A 19,946-nucleotide genomic window follows, 5' to 3' on the forward strand; every position below is an offset into this window, starting at 1 on the left:
AGAACTCCCTGCCATCGCTCTCATTTACATTAGAACAGACTGGTGAAGATTTGACCGTCTCTCTAATCCTAATACACTTTAATCCCGTCAGCCTAGGCACTGCGCAAAGTGTTTTAACCTAGTATGGCTACTGAATAGAAAAATAAACAACAGTTATCCTTCATGCTAAGAAAAAACCTCCACTTACATAAATAATTGTGCAAAGTATATTAAAATAACACGTAAAGTCAGTCACAATCCCATGCCAAGATTTAGGCTGTGATACATTAGCGTGTTAAGACTATATACAGACATTGGATCAGTGCTCAGTGCTGCCCCCTGGAGTCTTACCTTCTCAGCCACCTCACGCACAGATTGCACGCTCGTGCCGTACAGGTGGTTGTTGTACTGGCCCGCCTCGATGAACTTGTGCTCCTGGATGTCTTTCTCCATCTGCTCGCGGGACACCACAAAATGGTAGTCCCGCCCGTCCACCTCGTAGTCCCGTTTGGGCCGGGTCGTGTCTGCGACGGCGGGAGAGGAAAGGAGCGGGTTTGAGCGGGTTAAGTTGTCGCTCCCTGTCCCTGACCACACTGTCCCTGGGCTACAACGCTTTCTTTCTAAGCAGATTTTAATGAGTGACACTGATAAAGTGCACTATTGCACTAAATATACAATATTTCCCAGCACGTTAAACTTAATTAAGTTAAATATTTATACATATAGTCGAAATGATTCGAAATAATTCGCTTTTTTATCACATTATTTAATGGTTGTTTATTTTCAAAATGCCCAATCTTAACGTCTTCACGTTTTTCATGTTTCGTCCTGGAATTACAAACGTAATACAAGAAAACTGTTCAGTCAGACAGATATTTGTTGTGAAATGAAGTAATTACAATTTCAAGCATTTTCAAGTACTTGAAATGTTCCTTCCTGTTTTCGAGGGGTGTTTTTTATACTATTACATATAGTTTCGGACAACACTGCAAAGAACGCGACTCGCGGGGGTTCGCGCGAGGTGTGCGAAGTCACGCGCTACAGTCACTCGCGAAAGTATAAACCACCGAGGCCACAGCTTGTGAGGCAGCTGCCCCCGCTGACGCATTGTTTCACTTTCAGCATATTCCTTGGGATGCCTACGTCTCAAGTGATTGAATAAATTTGTTGTACTGGCATCGGACGTTTTTACATGTTCTTTGCACACCTTACATATCGCTGAAGTTTGGTCTTGGTCAGTGGAAGAAAATCCGAACCAATTCCATATTACAGAGGTAAATTTCCTCTTCGTTACCAGCTCCTCGGTTTGGCTTTCAGCCATCGTTGAAAGTTTTAGTTTTTACAAACACAACATGGGAGGCTTGGAAGACGCACAGTTCGCTGTGATTGGTCAGTCCTACGCCCTACGCCGGCCGCATCGGCGGGAACCAGCATTAAAAAAAGTCATTGCGCTGATTGGCAAAGGCGATCTATACGATTTCTCTAATTTGGTAGATCGCCTGCGATTCTCCACTCGTTATTGCCATTCACGATTTTATATCGTCATATCGTGCACCCCTAACATGATTACTGCAACAAATGCTGGAACATAGTTACAGAGGGTAAATTTGCTAACTACACTAATTTACTCCCACACTGCCCAAAGCTTGTTAAGGGTTTGGGTTAATTAATTTTTTTTCATTAACATAAACATAACACACACACACACACACACACACAGATGAAGTAACTAAAGCAGGTTGCGACATCTAATATAGGAAAAATCTCACGATGATGTGTTTAGGAAACATTCTAAGCACACACACGTGCACACGCTTGCATACGCACGAGCCCACGTCCTTCAGATACTCACGAGGAACACAGGAGCCAAATTTGTCTGGGAACTCTGATATCAGGTCATCATTCACTCTGTCCTTCATCGGGCCCAGGATGATGACTGGCCGAGTGTAGTTCACTGCAGGAGGAGAAGCCCCCAATGACAAAATTAAAGCCCCTTGTACTTTATAGCATCACAATCAATCCATACACCATGGACACTCCTATTATGGGTAATCTTTTTGTGACATTTGTTACATTTAGGTTAAAATACGCAAAAAAAAAAAAAAACATGGACATGACGATGTGACTCGCACACTCACCTTCCTGCTGCTGTACGGGCTCGTAGGACAGCACATACTCCTCCTGGCCACCTGCGGATGAAACACATCATCACGCTTAAAGGCGGCCGTGCTCAGAGTGACCACTAGAGGTCGCCAGAACACCCCCCCTCCTCGTCCTCAAGCTGGGGCGGGAACGCTCCAGTGGAAAAGCTCTGTGGCTTCCTGCAGATCTAGGCCTTTCGGGCAGACGGGTTCGCTCTGCTATAGAACGTGAGGAGAAATCTCGCTGCTTTAGTTAGCGCAGAAAACTGAACATAACCATAATTCTCCTATCTGCTATTCCTAAAAGGTGTTGACAAGAACACATATAATGACGTACTGAATGGAATTTTCAAGTTTGCCTCATTAATTGTAACAGTAAAATGAGAAGAGATTTATTAAAACTACTGAATGTAATGTGCAGGAATGTCACTATGACGTGCAGCTAAATACAAACGTTACACATACTGCACAAGAATATGTTTAAGACAGCCTGAGACAATGAATTAGCATCTAGGCTTCAAAGTACAGCCGCTGTAGCACTGGAGATAGTGTCTCAAAGAGAGAGAGAGAAGGGGGGATGTTCTGGGGAGGGGCGATGGAAAGCTCTGTTGCTATGGAGACTGGGCTAGGATTTGGCTTAGTCCTGCCTGGACGATTTGAGCATTGTATCTATGTGACTGTGTGGTTGCAGGCTTCCAGAACATTCTGCCGTCTGTGTCCTGTGATGCCCCTCACAAAGAGGAACTCTCCCTGGCTAACACGGCCAGCTATGATGATGTGACATAGTTTACATGTTAATATGTTACCATATGATATACTGTATTAAATTGTTAGCAAAAGTGTAATTAGTATAACCATCTTTTCACATACATGTTAGGTCCTTGTACCAAAAACCGGACGCGGCAAGTTTGTGTGTGCGTGCACGTTAGTAAGAAATCGTTAGAGGTTAAGAGGAAAAATCAGAGGGCAAACGACGACGACGAATGACGTGGAGGAAAAAATAAGAGGAGAAACTTACGGTAGCTACTTTCGCTATCACTGGCATTAGAGGTGACATGCTCTGAAATCACAACAAGGAGGGAAATGGAGAGTAAAAACCCAGGAACACAAACAAACAACGAGCATGATGGAGACCTGGAGCAAGAGAAGCGAAAGCGTGACTTTATAACCCAGGAGTAATCCCCATAGTGGCCACTAGGGGCAGAGCACAACACCTCGGAGAAAGAAAGTCCTCGTAAACAACAAAGAGCAGTGTATTGAAAACAAACCCCTACACCAGTCAGACTCGAGGCAGGGAAGCCACAGTACTTTATAGGTGCATTTTCCCCCTCCCCTCATTTCGACGAGGAGGGCGAGGGGTGACGTAGGTATTGCGCACAGTAACGTAGGAACGCAATATATTATATCACATACTGATGAGAAATGAAAAGAGTAATCAACTTAAAAGCTAATGCCAGCTATTAATTTATGAAGGACAGTTCTCTTCTTTGAGGTTCTTTGTGAGGATTTTTGGCATCTTACTATCTTATACAGAGAGAGAGACACACACACAGACAGAGAGACCCGAGGCAGATTGGCTAATCCCAATCCCTTAAATGCCACCAGCAACCAAAGAGCAAGTCCACTGTCCCACAGTCTCGCTGAAGAGCGTCCCGTGTGTGTGTGTGTGTGTGTGTGTGTGTGTGGCCAGCTGGACCAGACGTGTGTGTTCTTCCCATAGAGTCAAGCCTAAACCTAATTCTACTGGGTCTAGAAGAGAGGAATGATGGAGTAATGGGTGGAGACTCTGAGGTAATGAACCATGAGTAGGGCAGGGTATCAAAATTTAACGGGTGTTAAAATGATATTTTCTTTAAAAGCACCAGTGCCTGAGCTGGTACTTCCTAACAGCAATACAAGTGAAGGTTGGCGACATTATATAATGTTTCATAGATTAGTTAAAATCCTGAGTGTCCCACTCCTTTCAAGTGGAACCTGTGTGTCGCCTCTTTACACGCAATGCATGTTAAAAATTTTGTCAGACTTAAATCAGAATCCTTTTTGGTGAAATGCAACCACACTTCAGAACATTTAGCATTAGGCTTTAAAACAGTGTTTAAGGTAGTACAGAGACTAATGTCAACTAGCGATAGCGATGTAGCAAGCTTCTGTTGATTGTAGCATCTGTTTCAGAGCACCAGAGAGCAAAAAAAAAAATCATCTAATATATGTTTTCCCATTACCCCGCATGCGTTCAATCAGTCAAGACACATTTGGAGTCCAAATGTAGCTTTTTTTGGTTTTACAACAAAAGCTGCTAACTGCTAACATTGCTAACAAAACAAGGGAAGATGACACTAAACAAAATGGCCTGCGTAAATACATGCGCACAAACTTCCCTCAACCTGTTCAAATCGCATCGAGGTCTTAATAATGTTCTCACAGACTAGTCCATGTGTTTTATAAATGTGAACTATAAAATTTAATAAAAACTATACACACACACACGTGGATGTGATTTGTGGATGTATAAGGTTTTGTTCCTAAAGGGCTAAAGAAGCTAAACTGGGACTCCAAACTGGCCTGCACCCGTGGTACGTCAAAACTCAAGTAAATTTTCCCACTGATCTAGCCCTGCATGTGGCATCCATACTCGTACCAGATACTGGTACCCAACCCTAGCCATGAAAGTGATGGTGAGTGAGAAAGGGGTGTGGCCGACAGCGAGAGGGCGGGCGGAGGGCCGACTGCTCTATGGATGAGACGGCCGTCTGTCTGGTGGGGAAGAGGGCGGAGCCTGGGCACTTACTCTGGCCTTTGGATAGCACGTCGTCTGGGTTGTCCTGCGGAGCGGTCAGCAAAAGAGAGAGGAAGCAAAACAACCACAAGAGCACAGTAGGTTACTGACAACGCTCTGGGAGCAGATTTCACCACCGGGTCCAGCACCCATGGGCCTCAATGTGACGCAGGCAACAAACCCCCGAAACAAAACCCCAGGTTTGTTTGGCATATGCAACAAATACCGAGCTGCCGCCGATGGGTGCTGTGCCCGGTGGAGAGGCACCCCCTGCTGGCCCTGCGCGGCGTTGCCCTAGCCTAGCCCTAGCCGAGCGCCGTCGTACTTACGCTCCACATCGCTCGTTTCCTGCTCGCTCGCCTCCTTGTTCTTGTAGAAGGGGAACTTGCGGGAAAAGAGGTTCTTTCTACGCTTGTCATTGAGGGACTGCTGAGGAAGACAAGGGGGACAAAAAAGGAACGGAAAAGAGAGAGAGAGAGAGAGAGAGAGAGAGAGAGAGAGAGAGAGAGAAGGGTGGCTGATGTCCGTATGGAGAAAATAAAAAGATGAGCTTAGGTGCGGACATTGCGCAACTTTCCAGGCCCAGACTGCTGAAACTCGAGGCCGCTGTCGGACCGCAGACAGGCGAGCGCCGTGTTCTCCACGTACGCCCTCTGGCTCTTCGTGTGCCTCGGCCTCCTTCTAAATGCTAATCGGGGCCCTGGAAGGTTGCGCAAAGTTAGCACGGGCTGAACCAAATGAAGAAACCCCCAACGAACGAAGAAACCGTCGAGCCGACGTGGGGGAAACCGTGACGGTGCAGGTGTAGCGACCGGAACGCCAAGCGAGCTAACTACACCCCTGTCCCCAGCGGCTGGGCCCGTCCCATTGTTTATCAATAAAAGGACTTACAAAACGTCTATGGTTCTGTTCATCTGTCATCCGCCGCCACCCCTAGGTTGGTCAAACACGCACACTGGTTCACTTTACTATTTCACATTACTATGTGAAATCTGGAAGCGTTCCATAACCATAATCGGGTCTATTGCTTCTTCTCCAAAAATCTTTTAGATCACTGTCTAATGCTGATCAGATGTCTGTGCAATAATGACTTCTATTTCGTCATGAGATGTTGTCTTACTTTATGACATTTCTTCTCCATGCCTTATAAGTGTGACGCTACAGTCACCTTCACTGAGAACACACACTCCCAGGTAAAGCTAATGCAACTGACCACTCGGGAAACCTCAGCTGCAGTATCCTAATTTAAGTCTCGATTTCACACTGCACACGGAGGACACCCTGCTCTCCGTCCATAGGTACTTCACGTATGCTCCCTATGTGCGGCCGAAGGAGTGCGGAAGCCACGCGAGCAGAGATTCCCAACACTAACCCACCGCCTGGACGAAACATGGAAGCCCCAGCAGGATACACCAATTCCAGGCTGCTCTGAGCTAGCAGGAAGACTCAAAGAACGTCAAAGAAAGCTTGAGAAGAGCAGGACCTTAGGAAAGAAAAGCACATGGCGCTATTTCTGTGTAAGTGACGGACATGCTGACATGCGTTCGGTTAATCGGTCAATCAGCTGTGGAAAACAAAAACAACAACAAAAAATAATAATAAAATAAAAACCAAACAACAGAAGTCCAACTCCGACCGAACCAGCCAAGCGCTACACGACGTGCTGCGAGACGAGGCGCCGGCCCTCCGCCCCGGGACACGTGCGCTTCTGGGCGGAGTGAGGCATCGGCACTGCAGGCTCACGGACGGAGTGGGTTTGGGCGGAGTGAAAGGAGGAGAAGAGCGGTGAGTGAGGGATGTGAGGGCGGGGCGGGGGGGCGGGCCAGGGGCGGGGCAGTCCAACGTCAATGGCAAGCGTACTTTTCCCCGTGGGCTTTTCACTCATGCATGTTGGGGGTGTGAGAGGGTTTTTGGGGTGGGGGATTTTGGGGATTAGCGTGCGGGGGCGGCCGGTGAACCGCACAGCCGCACCCCGAACGCTCGACGCTGCTGTTATGTGGGTTATTTAACGTTTGAGAACTGGAGGGTTGGGCAGCAGGGGGCGCTGTTAAACATGCTGTTAACTCATAACAGACCGTCCGTATGCGCTCGATTAGTGGATTATATACGGCGCAATACACCACACGAGTGGCACTGACTAAGCATTACTCCATGTGAGTGAAATATTACGACAGAATGTAAGACAAAACAAAGCTCCACTGTAAAAACACAAGCAAACGTTTCACTAAAGAACGTTCTGGATATCAGAATTAGGTCTGTGTCATTCAGCAGAGAGACAGAGCCACTCATCCCAGACTTGTCTATATCTTAACAAAGGTGCCTCCTGCCAAAAATACACAACACAGTTCAGATTATTCACACTGCTCAACCAGTAACACAGCCTTCCAGCCGCTGGGATGAGTGACAGAGGCAACCCGCTGACGTGACAGAGTTTCCTGTTTCGTAAAAAAACATCGCAGCTACATCCTTTTCTCAGTACATTATAATAAGTTAGCATATTCTATAACACCCCCCGGCCAGCGGAGGCGCTGTGTGCGTCCTGCTGTCCTGTGGGGTTACGGGCAGGGAGGAACGGGCTTACCCCTTTGTTGCGAGCCTTGGAGTTGAACTTGACCGTCTTTAACCTGGCTCTCTCCTTCTTCTCCACCCTGCGGGAGACGAACACGGAGGGTTTCACGCGCCCGCAAGACGGCGATACGCCAAACGCTTTAAGAACCGTGTTGCGGCGGAGGGCTCTGACCTCCTCTTGCTGGGGATGACCCCCATCTCCTCCACCTCGCCCTCGGCCGTCACCTGCCGCGCCTGCCACCACTCGTCGTCGGAGGCGTTGACCACGTGCAGGATGTCCCCGAACTTGAAGTCCAGGCCCTGGCTGGGCAGGCCCGAGTCCTTGGTTCTGTCGTAATCAAACAGCGCCCTGGGGGAGGAGTCAGCGACAAACTGGGGTTAACACGCAAAAAAAACACACTTATCTTTAAGCAATATCGCCATACTAAACGGAGATCTCATAAATAACGAATCTCATAAACGTTATTTTCCTTTCTCGTGGGATGAGCAGTGCTGGTGCGTGTGACGTACCTGACATGTAGAGATCTCTTCTGATTGGTCCTCAGAGAGCCTGACCCAGAGCTAATGCTGCTGTTCATCATCTGCTCCCGCAGGTCATGGATCTTCGCCTCGAAACGACTGTATTCTGCAGCGCACACACACACACACACACACAGGCAGGATTTGCAGTAGCACAAGGCCGGATAGTGTGTGCACTTTAGTATTTAGCAGCAGAGCTGTGCAGAGATGCTTCATCCATGGTCAACAATGTTAGATTTCAGTTAAGCGACCCATTTCAGGGGTCTCTTAACAGAGGGAGGAGAGAGAGAGAGAGAGAGAGAGGGAATGAGAGGAGAGGGGGAGAGAGGCGACAGAGAGGAGAATGAGAGAGAGAATAGACAACTTTGTTATGTAGGGAGGAAGAAAAATGCGGCACGATAGTCTCAGACACACGGCAAAGAGCACGCTGACCCTGGACCGACCCTGGACCGCACGTGATGATGCCCCTAAAGCAGCACTGTAATGAACATCTAAGATCAGAGCATCCCAGCGCGTCAAAGACCAGGCACAAAACTCCGAACGGCATTCGTTTGCGTCGTGCAGATGCACAAAGACAGTCCATTAAACAGGACTAGGAAACGATCAAAGCCAGCCAGACATTCCAGCAGAACACTGAAGAATAACAATTTAAAAACAACGTAATCCTTCCAAGTAGCTGAAGAGCACGCTTTAGGAGAAAGTCAACAAGTCGCATCAAAATAACATTCATCTGGCCCCTACGTCTGCTGCTCAGGAGTGAACATAGGGCACTACTTACGGTCCCTGCGTCCTTCTAGAGAAGTGCGCACTTCCAGGACGTTCCCTAATAGGGTGCTTCCACTAGTTCCACTGGATGTGCAGGCTAGCTTGCACTCTCCCGTTCCCCCTCACACACGTGCGCACACGTGCTCGCACACACACCCTCTAGCTCTCACACACTCCAGCTGAGAGGTGGATTGAAAAGGGCCCACTGTCCTGCCTCTCTCTCTCTCTCTCTCTCTCTCCCTCTATCTCTCTCCCCCTCTCTCTCTCCCCCTCTCTCCATCGCCCAGTATCAAAGGCTGTGCTAAACTGTCCTTTTAACAAATGTCCACACACTCTATGTGTGCTATTATGATCCCAGCAAACCTGTGTGCTGATGCCTCGACACAAAGCACACCGGCCCGTGCCACGAAGCCTATGTGCAACACGCTTCACCCCACCCACACCTCCAGGTCATCGAGGAGCCGTGCTACATCCTCCAGGGACACGTCACGGATCCTCGCAACCGTTCCGTCGTAAACTGCCCGTCGGCTCTGCATGCGGTAGCGGCACGTCTGCGCACGTACGGAGCAAACCAGTCAGAGCCGGTCGGTAGCCGGAGCCGGGGCATGACCACATGGGCTCTGCGGGAATGGAAGCACGTCCGCCGGTCCGGGCGACATCGACGGCTGCAGAAATCCTGCCGGACTCGGAAACATCCTCGCGATCGCAATAGAGCGAAAGAGCCAGCGGAATAACCCAAGGCATGTTAGCATAATTTAGCCAAAAGAGCTGCATATCATAATCTAATCTGACTAAGACAGGACAGCTGAATCAGGGCTTATGCTCCGAGAGATTGGGATTAATCTAGGTCAGTAGCAGAGCGGAGATCAGCAGATCAGTACAGACGCCACAGACATGAAACTACACCGGGACGCAATCATGATTCAGTCAACAGACCCTTCAAAACAACACAACCTTTACACATAATCAAATGCAGTTTCACAGGGTTACTGGACTCTAATTCAGACAGGGACAGCGCTCTACCAACAGCCCGGCGGAGTGGATTTCTGCCGAAGACGGACGGGTCCCTGGGACAGCGGTCTGATTGGTCAGTAACTCAGCCGGACAGGAGAGACTCACCCTCTGGTCTGTAGTGGGCGATGATGGTGACGGTCTGGCCGGCGTTCTTCAGGGCGGTGGCGGCCTGCTCGTGAGTGGCACTGCGGAGGTCCACGCCATTGACCTGGGGGAGAGGCAGACGCCCGGTGAGGGGAGGGGGGGTGTTCACACGATCCCGCCTCACGTGAGCCGGAGGTGTTCATGAGTAATCAGGACCGTCGTGATGATGGTCATTTAAGTTTGTTGGTGACCGCTGACGCTACAGATAGCACTTGTTGTCCGTGTACAATGTTTATTTATGTCTATGTTTATTTACATTTCTAGGTATTAGTTTTAATTCCTGTTGTTTAAGTCTAAGCCTGTGTTTATTTGCAATACTAGGTAATGCCATCGATTCCTGTAGTTTAGCAGTATTCTGGTTCAAGGGTGTCTTGAATTCTGACCCATCTACGCAAGTCACTGTGGATAAGAGCGTCTGCTAAATGCCCAAATGTAAATGTAATAATAATATGGTGCTGTAATATTAATAATGTGATGCTATGATGACAGTATTGATGTGATGTATACGCAGCCCTACTGCACACAGAGCAACAAAGCTCAACTTAATGCAGTTAGCCCCCGTCTCGTCTATACAGCCATTTCATTTGTCAGACGTTTATAAACTGGCTGTAGCTCTGTGTCTAGACAGCCTGTGATGCTGGAGGTTCTCTGTGCTGTGTGTGTGTGTGTGTGTGTGTGTGTGTGTGTGTGTGTGTGTGTGTTCGGGGCCACTCACAGAGACCAGGCGGTCTCCTTTCCTCAGCTCTCCACTCAGATCGGCGGGGCCGCCCGCCAGGATGAAGGAGATGAAGATGCCCTCTCCGTCCTCGCCGCCCACAATGTTGAAGCCCAGCCCTGTGGCCCCGCGGTGGAGCACCACCTTCCTGGGCTCTCTACACACACACACACACACACACACACACACACTAGTCATATTTCTACCAAAGGTGTGCCTAACACCTAACTCACACAGACAAAAATTTATCTTCAAAACTGGTATTGAAAAACAGCATAAAAAAGTGGTTGACCTCTGTAAACACTGCAAAGTTCGGAACCCCCCCAATAGAGTGCGAGCAAGCCTTCTATTCAGCTCATAAACAAGACAAAATGCAGCCACGATCTGTAAGAGGTAGAGTGCTGTTTGCAGACGCAGTACTGTTGACTGGCCTCCAGAGGGCAGTGCAGCCCTGAGTCTACTCCACTGCGCAAAGCACAGAGTTGAATGACAAGAGATCCCCCTGGCAACGCTACAGTAAAATACGCAGATTATAAGGTCAAATACCGTTCAGTCAAAGCTCATTACAGTTCAAAATGTCATGGCGATATATCTTTAGGAAGACGGCAGTTGTACACTGTTATTTGCTTGAGTGTTCATCCTCTTTCGAAAGACACTTTGGCCACGCGCGACAGTCTCGCTTCATTTTCAAATTCTCGTCTAAAATCAGATTAATTGAATCAGTTATTACACCCGATTGCAACACTCTTGGATATTCATTTGCTGACAAACCAGAGTCTTGGTGACACCGTGATTTTATGAAAACGAGCCAACGACGTTACATTTGGAGCTCGTTAAAACGCCACAGCGATAACGAGGCTCGTGTGTGGCTCATGTCTGCCCCGCGGCACCTCCGCCCCAGGGCTCGGACTTCAGTGCCCGAATAAGGCCGCGCGATGGGCGGATGTGATTTTGTTTGTGTGCCGGCTCACACGGAGTGAAACTAGAGATATGCTGTTCCCAAACACTCACGCTACCCAGGAGAGAGGGAGGGGAAGGGAAGAAGAGAGAGAGAGGGAGAGAGAGAAGAAGACAGGGAGAGAGAGATGAGAGAGAGAGAGAGAGAGGGAGGGAGAGAGAGAGAGAGATATGGAGGGAGGGAAGAAGACAGGGAGAGAGAGATGAGAGAGAGAGGGAGGAAGGAAGACAGGGAAAGAGAGATGAGAGAGAGGGAGGGAGGAAGACAGGGAAAGAGAGATGAGTGAGAGAGAGAGAGGGAGGGAGAGAGAGAGAGATATGGAGGGAGGGAAGAAGACAGGGAGAGAGGGAGGAAGGAAGACAGGGAAAGAGAGATGAGAGGGAGGGAGGGAGGAAGACAGGGAAAGAGAGATGAGTGAGAGAGAGGGAGGGAGGACGACAGGGAAAGAGAGATGAGAGAGAGGGAGAGAGGGAGGGAGGAAGACAGGGAAAGAGAGATGAGTGAGAGAGAGAGGGAGGGAGGAAGACAGGGAAAGAGAGATGAGTGAGAGAGAGAGAGGAAGACAGGGAAAGAGATGAGAGAGAGGGAGGAAGGAAGACAGGGAAAGAGAGATGAGAGAGAGGGAGGGAGGAAGACAGGGAAAGAGAGATGAGAGAGAGGGAGGGAGGAAGACAGGGAAAGAGAGATGAGTGAGAGAGAGAGAGGGAGGGGGAAATGGTTGCTGCTATCGTGTTTGGTAGCTTCCATGCTGAAGCCCTGAAGGTCACCCTATGTGTGGAAGGTGAACTGGTAAGCCGACACTGGTCTCCTCCCTCCCCCGTCCCGTGTGCTGGTGACGTCTCGGCTCCTCGGGAGGTGAAGCACTGAATTTTTGATACGTCACACGTCAAAGCGGATCGCCGAACTTCAAAAAAGTAAAACGACGTTTTTGTGTTGCGCTCGGTGTCCATGGCAACTGGCAATTACGCGTCACCCCGCAGGAGTAAACGGACACCGTAACGTCATTGTGAGGTGTTTTTTTTTTCATCCTGCTTTCATTGTGCTCGTGGCGAAGAAACATTCACTCACTTCATCAGTGTCTGTGTGCTTAAACCGACAAACTGCCACTACAGAGTGAAAAATACATGTCTAAAGCTGACCTGCCCACCATATTGTTAAAGGTTACTAGAGTAATGATGACAAAGCAAGACAATAACAACAACAGAAGCTTGAGTGTGTGCGGTCTGAGTTTTGCAGGGGAGGGACCCTACCTGGTGATGTCGTCCTCCCCGCCGGGGGGCTTGGGGCTGGGGCAGTAGGGCCCGGGGGTGTCGGGGGGCTTGGGGCTGGGGGAGAAGGGCCCGGGGGTGTCGGGGGCCGGCGGCTGGCTGAGGAAGGCCGGCGGACTGATGTGGTTCTCCATGTTTTGTGAATAAGCTGAAGGTAAGAGAGAAAAAGCAACATCAAACTTCAAAGCAACGTGCCTCGGACGACGGCAAACATCTGCCAAGTGTACGCAAAAAAAAAAAAAAAACGTTAAAAAATCGAAAGAAAAGTCAAATTTTGCCGCTTGGATCTCAAAAGATAGCTGATACTGACAGTAATGAGTCAGCGTTATGGTGCAGAGACCTAATCGTCAGAGGATCAGGTCCCACAAACGCTGCCACTGAGCTCCACGGCACCTCGGGCCCCGTGCTGGCGGAGGCTCAGACGCCCCTGCCCCTTCTCACCCTCCTGGTCCAGCTGTTCTGGGAGTTTGGTTGGTACCGGGCTCTCCTTGCCAGCTGCGCGGCGGCGAGTGATGGTCCCTGCGGGGCTGTGGTGAACCTCCTCTCCTGTGAAGGCTCTGTTTACACGTGGAGCTGAGGGGAGGGACACCTGCAGGAGCTCAAACGCTGAGCAGTAAACTAATATGGCTCCGTCTCTCTCTCCCTTCATTCCCATTGTCTCTGCCTCCACCCCATCTCTCTCTCTCTCTCTCTCTCTCTCATATCCTGGGTGTGACACAGCACCACGCGGTGCCCTACACGCAGGCCGCTGCACCGAGATTCCCGTGGCCGCTGGGAATGGCTGGTCTAAAATGCCCGTCAGGCTACACTTGATCTGAATCAGCCCGAAAGGGCTTTAAGGTCCATCTTAAATGCCACAGGGATTTCAGTTACATGGAGATGAATGTGCTTTTTAAATGTTGTTTAATGGACCCGCACCAGTAGTAGGAGTTCAAATGAAACTCTGTTAGCCTTGTTTATACAATCCTTACTTGCAAACAACAGCACCTACGCCCCCATCCGTCTATGCATGCTGAATTAGCACTATGCCAGCATATTCCTGTTAGAACCACGTTCTTCTCTGGGGTGCTGGAGGTAGGATAAACCTCACCAGTCGTTCACTGGTTTAAAAACAGGAAGCAGCTTCAGTGACACACGCTTGCTGGCTGCATTGGTTTCAGTTACTGTTGCTGGTAGGATATTGTCCATCGTGCCAAAAAGCAAGAGTTCATTTTCCACTCTTTCCCAAAGGTGCCTGAATTGACCAGGAGCAATACGACCCCTCGGATGATGCAGATAACACAAAGACGGCGCCTTCAAAGCGACGCTCGTCAGACACGACCTCACCTCCTCCACGAACGCATTCCTTAAACGCGTCGCGTATTTCGCAGCTCTGCAAAAACGGTGTGCTCTTTGGTCACGGCACGGCAGAGTGAAAACAGAAGCGGAACGGCAGAAAAAAAAAAACAACAACAACCGAACACTAAATACTCTGACGTTACGTTACGCTAGGGCTGCCACAAACGATTATTTTTATAGTCGACTAATCACCGATTAATTTTTATGATTAGTCGACTAATCGGATCGTGCGTTAATTGAATATAAAACATACAGCTTATCACACTAGAATGCAACTGCTATTATATAATCATCATTAGATTTCAGCTAAAAATAAAAACAATTAAGATCATAGTTCATTAAACCTTTAATGAAATATGCAACTTGTTGCAACAATTATTAAAATAAGTATAAGGCACTGGCTTAAACAACGCAAAAATAAATACAATAATAAAGAATTTTTTTTTTAGGTTTTTCTTTCTTTCATTTGTCTCTGGCATCAAACGTAGCTACATATAAATCAAATTAGGTAAGTACCTGAAACTAAGGAATTATTCACAAAAATAAAGTTTTGGTCTCACTGACGTTACAGAAAACACACGAATGCGTGCTAAGGCTAACAAATCGCCATCACTAATGTTATCTTTTACAGTTACCACGATAGGTAAGTACAAAGTTAGCGCTCTGTTTACGGTAACGTTAGCAGCTAACTAGCGATTTAGATTACAGAGATGACGGTCCCTCTTCATCATTGTCATAATAAGCCACAACATGCTTCAGGTGCTCGTACATCGCGGTTGTGCTGCCGTGGAAGGAAAGTTCTGCCTTGCAGATATTGCACGCATTTCGGAACCCGGTTACGGAAAATGATCCCACACTTTTGAGTTCCGTAGCTGGGTAGCCATGATACCAGTCTGTATAATGTCCTGGGATATCGTCCACTGTCTACCTCGGTTTCCACTACTGCGCATGTGTGTTAGGGACAGAAAGGCAGACGCGACCACAGCAGTATGGAGAGAAAAAAAAAAAAACACGACGCATCGACTATTAAATTAGTCGACATAATCGTGACTAGTCGACTAATCGTGGCAGCCTTACGTTACGCAATGCTATTTTGGTCTCTACAAAGTAATTACGAGGAACGTTTGTGTCCCTGACATCTGAGACACACGTACAATGTGTGTAAATATGGATTTGGCCACTGAATTGAGTTCAAAAGCAATGGGGAGGTTTGATGTAAATTACCTTTAAGATATTATTTATAAAGGAACATAACCTATTTATAGGTTAAGTTTATAACATTATTAATGTAAAACTGACCATAGAAATTATCCAGTAAATTGTTAGAGGGGTAAAATGTGAAATAAGGTGAATTCCTCTGCAAGGAACCTTTTCAGCAATAAATGTTTAAACCCTTATGCTTAAAATCAGCGTGACGAGTGTTTCATGTTGTAACCGATTGTATTAAAATCAGTGTGACCACGTTTCATGTTACAGTGTTTGCTGTAATCTGGCAGGCTCTAGGACCCACCCAGTGATTACCAACGATAATGTGTATAAAAGTGACTTTTATTAGTGAGGGTGTGCAGGTGGTGCTCACAGTTGGTGATGTCCGGAGGAGCGAAGCTGTCGTTCATGAAGACCGCGTTGGGTTTCGCCACCTTCAGGTAGACGACGTCTGTCGTGTTTTTCAAGGCGGTCACAGCTTGTTCGTGGCTCATCTCCTCTAGACACGTGCTGTTCACCTAATACACACACACACACACACACACACACACACACACACACACACACACACACACACACACACACACACACACTGCATTAATGCACAGTCTGCATTAATGCTAATAGCAAACAGCTTCCTGTGTGTGATCTGGTGAGTGCTGATATGTTCTCACAGCCAGAAGTTTATCTCCTATCTGCAGCCGTCCGTCTTTGTGTGCCGCTCCTCCCTCTATGATCTTGGTGACGTAGATGCTGTTGTCCCCCGGGATGTGCTGGTTCCCTACGCCCCCTGCTATACTGAAGCCAAGACCTGGGACGGACCAAGATGGCGAAACAGGGGGGAGGAGGAGGTCGGTGATGATGCTTTCATAACACAGTGCAGTGGTAAATTGGGTATGATGTGAAGGGGAAAAAGGTTTATAAACACAGAGAGTGCCACCATGATTACAGTAAATCTGTCTAATGCGGTGAGCCGTCACTACTTCAAAAAACACCAGCCGCCCAGGTAACCTTTTGCAGTCCGCCGAAAATAAATAAAAACAAACAAACAAACAAACAAACAAACAAACAAACAAACAAACGCCACTGTGATCATAAACCTGAAGAACCAGAGAGGACAGGACAGGGGGAGGGAGGGGAAGGGTTGCCACGGCAACGCAGGCTCCGAGACGGGCTGCTGCGGTAAAAAGGGGGGGGGGGGGGGGGGGAGAGGTGGGGGGCGGAGCTCTGAAGCAGCACTGCTGTGCGCAGCGTGACAGGGAGGTACAGAGGTCTCCCGAGACTGAAGAGCAGAGGGAGGGGCTTCTTCCCAGCATGTGACCTGGACCGCCGCCCCACGAAACCTCTGCTCCCACATTCATGCATCAAGCAACCAACCATCTATCCATCTATTTTTCCATCAATCCTTCTATCTATCCCTCATTCCTTCTGTACACCTAATAAAAAACAAACAACACTCAATACAGTATTAATTCCTACAGTACAGTAACAAGTACGTCGAGCGGCACGTGTGGACGGGGGGCTAGACGGGCGTGAGGACGGGCACACCTTTGGGTCCTTTAACCAGCTTGATGTCCACAATCTTCTCGGAGACAGACTTTCTCCTCCTGACGTAGAGGCGGACGAGCGAGCCGGCCTCCTTCAGCGCCTCCACGGCTCTGCTGTGGGTCACGTCCCTCACGTCCACCTCGTTCACACGCAGGATCACGTCGTTCACCCTGCAGAAAGGAGTAGATCATACATGTACAAGGCCATGTAAGGAGTAAATCATACATGTACGAGGCGTGTAAGGAGTAGATCATACATGTACGAGGCATGTAAGAGTAAATCATACATGTATGAGGTGTGTAAGGAGTAGATCATACATGTACGAGGCGTGTAAGGAGTAAATCATACATGTACGAGGCGTGTAAGGAGTATATCATACATGTACGAGGCGTGTAAGGAGTAGATCATACATGTACAAGGCGTGTAAGGAGTAGATCATACATGTACGAGGCGTGTAAGGAGTAGATCATACATGTACGAGGCCGTGTAAATCATACATGTACGAGGCGTGTAAGGAGTAGAACATACATGTACGAGGCGTGTAAGAAGTAGATCATACATGTACGAGGCGTGTAAGGAGTAGATCATACATGTACGAGGCGTGTAAGGAGTATATGTACGAGGCGTGTAAGGAGTAGATCATACATGTACGAGGCGTGTAAGGAGTAGATCATACATGTACGAGGCGTGTAAGGAGTAGATCATACATGTACGAGGCGTGTAAGGAGTAAATCATACATGTACGAGGCGTGTAAGGAGTAAATCATACATGTACGAGGCGTGTAAGGAGTAGATCATACATGTACGAGGCGTGTAAGGAGTAAATCATACATGTACGAGGCGTGTAAGGAGTAAATCATACATGTACGAGGCCATGTAAGGAGTAAATCATACATGTACGAGGCCATGTAAGGAGTAAATCATACATGTACGAGGCATGTAAGGAGTAGATCATACATGTACGAGGCCATGTAAGGAGTAAATCATACATGTACGAGGCGTGTAAGGAGTAGATCATACATGTACGAGGCCATGTAAGGAGTAGATCATACATGTATGAGGCGTGTAAGGAGTAGATCATACATGTACGAGGCTGTGTGAAGAGTGATGGACAGAATTTCCTGTTTTTGTTACTTGTGTGAACCTCAGATACCATTTGCTCTAATGGGGACACACAGCCATGACCATCATCCTGTCCTGTAAATGCTTGTACACAGGCACGTGCAAACACCCACACACACACACACCCACTAAAGAGAGCTAATCCACTCAAGGACACACATCCATCAAATTAGATGTTTAGTCCCCATTCTTGCATCGTGTGTGTGTGTGTGTGTGTGTGTGTGTGTGTGTGTGTGTGTGTGTGTGTGTGTGTGTGTAAGGTGCAAATGATTTTTCACAGGACAACCAGATATCTGTCCGAGTCAGATGCACAGACCCCCTTCCCCGGTCGGGCCGGGTGTGTGTGTTTGTGTGTGTGTGTGTGTGTGTGTGTGTGGTGGTCCGTCTCCTAGTGGCTGCCTGTCATGGTGCTGCTGGTGGCCCATCATCGCTGTCTCTCCGGGCTCCGCCTGTGTCCCCGTAACTGCTGCAGTTTTAATGAGGTTCTGACAGCAGACTCGGGCCCCACGGATCCCTGCGCGCCCCCCTCGCACTTACCGCAGCCGGCCGTCCTGGGCCGCGGCGCCCCCGGGGATGACCTTGGTGATGAAGATGCTGGGGTCTTCTCCGATGTGCGGGTTGTCTGTGCCGCCGGCGATACTGAAGCCCAGGCCCGAGTTCCCCTGCAGACGGGGCGAGACCAGAAACTCAGGGCGAGATGGAGCTTGGTGGGACGGTTCTGCCACTTATAAATTCGTTTGGTGACCATCTTATTTGGAGGTGGCTCTGTGTGTGTGTGTGTGTGTGTGTGTGTGCGTGTGTGTGTGTGTGTGTACACGTCTGCATGCACAAAGCCCACCCCCCGTAATGCCGATAGGCCGAGGGGGAGGTGTGCGGGTGGCGGTTGAGCGAAGCGGGCGTGAAACAGAGCCGGGCGTGAAGACACCCTGTGACGGCCTGGTGAGAGGCCCATTGTTTATTCATGCCATGTTAATAATGCGCTAGAGAGGACGACGCAGTCCGTGCTACATACAGAGACACCAGGACAGAGGAAGCCACAGGCCCAGCCAGGGATTACGTCTCTGGGATTACGTCTCTGGGATTACGTCACAGCTAGGAAAAGCAAGATTGTGCACCCCGCCCAACTACTCCCTTTCCCTGGTAACAGTAGAGATAAGGCTTGTTTGTCGGGTCAGACGACTGTATTGGCTGGCTGGACCTCCACTGCTACTGCGGACATCTGGCAATTTAATTACTGGGCTTTAACTTAGCAGGAGCGTTTGGTGTGTTTCACGTTACCTGACATGATTGTAAATAAGAGGAAGGAGAGTAAAAATGCAAAACACCAAGTTTGATGTGCCCAAAATACAACTCGTGCAGCTCAATCTGAGGGGCTCATATATGTTTACTGTTGACCCTGAACTCACAGGGCACCGTGCTGGGTGGCAATTACGGCAAATTAATCGAATTAGAAGAGACGACATCCTGTTCACAGACTTTCGATTTATCGCCACGCTTTGTCATCAAATTGGCCTAGTGTGCTACGTGCGGCCTTGCCCGGGCCGATGTTGACTGGTCGATAACGGAGTTGTATTCTCACTGGCCAAGCTCTGCAGATCCGTCGATGCCTAAACCAGGAGAGCACACCACTGGGAACACACACACACACGCTCATGCGCACACACAAAATGGTGACAATACTAGGTCCACTCACCCGCTCGAGAGTAATCTCCTCATACTCGTAGTCCGCCTCTGTGCCGTTGACCTCGAGGCAAACACACAGATGTTATATAGCATATTAAAAGAATGTCTGGAGGGTCCGAACATCGATCGAAGGAGCCAACTCTCAGAACAAGTAACAAAACACGGGACCAAGTCGCCTTGGCTATAAGCGGATGGCTGCAAA

The 19,946-nt window shown here is 48.6% G+C and overlaps 1 protein-coding gene across 25 annotated transcripts in view; it reads right to left on the bottom strand.

Moving 5' to 3' along the window:
* dlg1b (discs large MAGUK scaffold protein 1b) overlaps positions 1–19,946 on the bottom strand; it is a 65,623-nt gene that overhangs the window by 1,572 nt on the left and 44,105 nt on the right. For 14 of the 25 annotated variants that reach the window (XM_076981507.1, XM_076981506.1, XM_076981521.1 and 11 more), the window contains 16 exons: positions 19,755–19,805; positions 18,599–18,723; positions 16,940–17,109; positions 16,066–16,202; positions 15,765–15,909; positions 12,830–12,995; positions 10,622–10,778; positions 9,868–9,970; positions 7,975–8,089; positions 7,637–7,813; positions 7,478–7,544; positions 5,226–5,325; positions 3,139–3,180; positions 2,118–2,168; positions 1,832–1,933; positions 331–503 (listed from right to left, as the gene is read on the bottom strand). In XM_076981507.1, coding sequence (XP_076837622.1) covers positions 331–503; positions 1,832–1,933; positions 2,118–2,168; positions 3,139–3,180; positions 5,226–5,325; positions 7,478–7,544; positions 7,637–7,813; positions 7,975–8,089; positions 9,868–9,970; positions 10,622–10,778; positions 12,830–12,995; positions 15,765–15,909; positions 16,066–16,202; positions 16,940–17,109; positions 18,599–18,723; positions 19,755–19,805 — 1,881 coding nt within the window. Of the gene's footprint in view, positions 1–330; positions 504–1,831; positions 1,934–2,117; positions 2,169–3,138; positions 3,181–4,908; positions 4,943–5,225; positions 5,326–7,477; positions 7,545–7,636; positions 7,814–7,974; positions 8,090–9,867; positions 9,971–10,621; positions 10,779–12,829; positions 12,996–15,764; positions 15,910–16,065; positions 16,203–16,939; positions 17,110–18,598; positions 18,724–19,754; positions 19,806–19,946 lie in introns of those variants that run through there. The other 11 variants (XM_076981508.1, XM_076981524.1, XM_076981519.1 and 8 more) reach the window with 5 other exon arrangements.

Source organism: Brachyhypopomus gauderio, chromosome 19, assembly GCF_052324685.1.
Source record: "Brachyhypopomus gauderio isolate BG-103 chromosome 19, BGAUD_0.2, whole genome shotgun sequence".
NCBI lineage: Eukaryota > Metazoa > Chordata > Actinopteri > Gymnotiformes > Hypopomidae > Brachyhypopomus > Brachyhypopomus gauderio.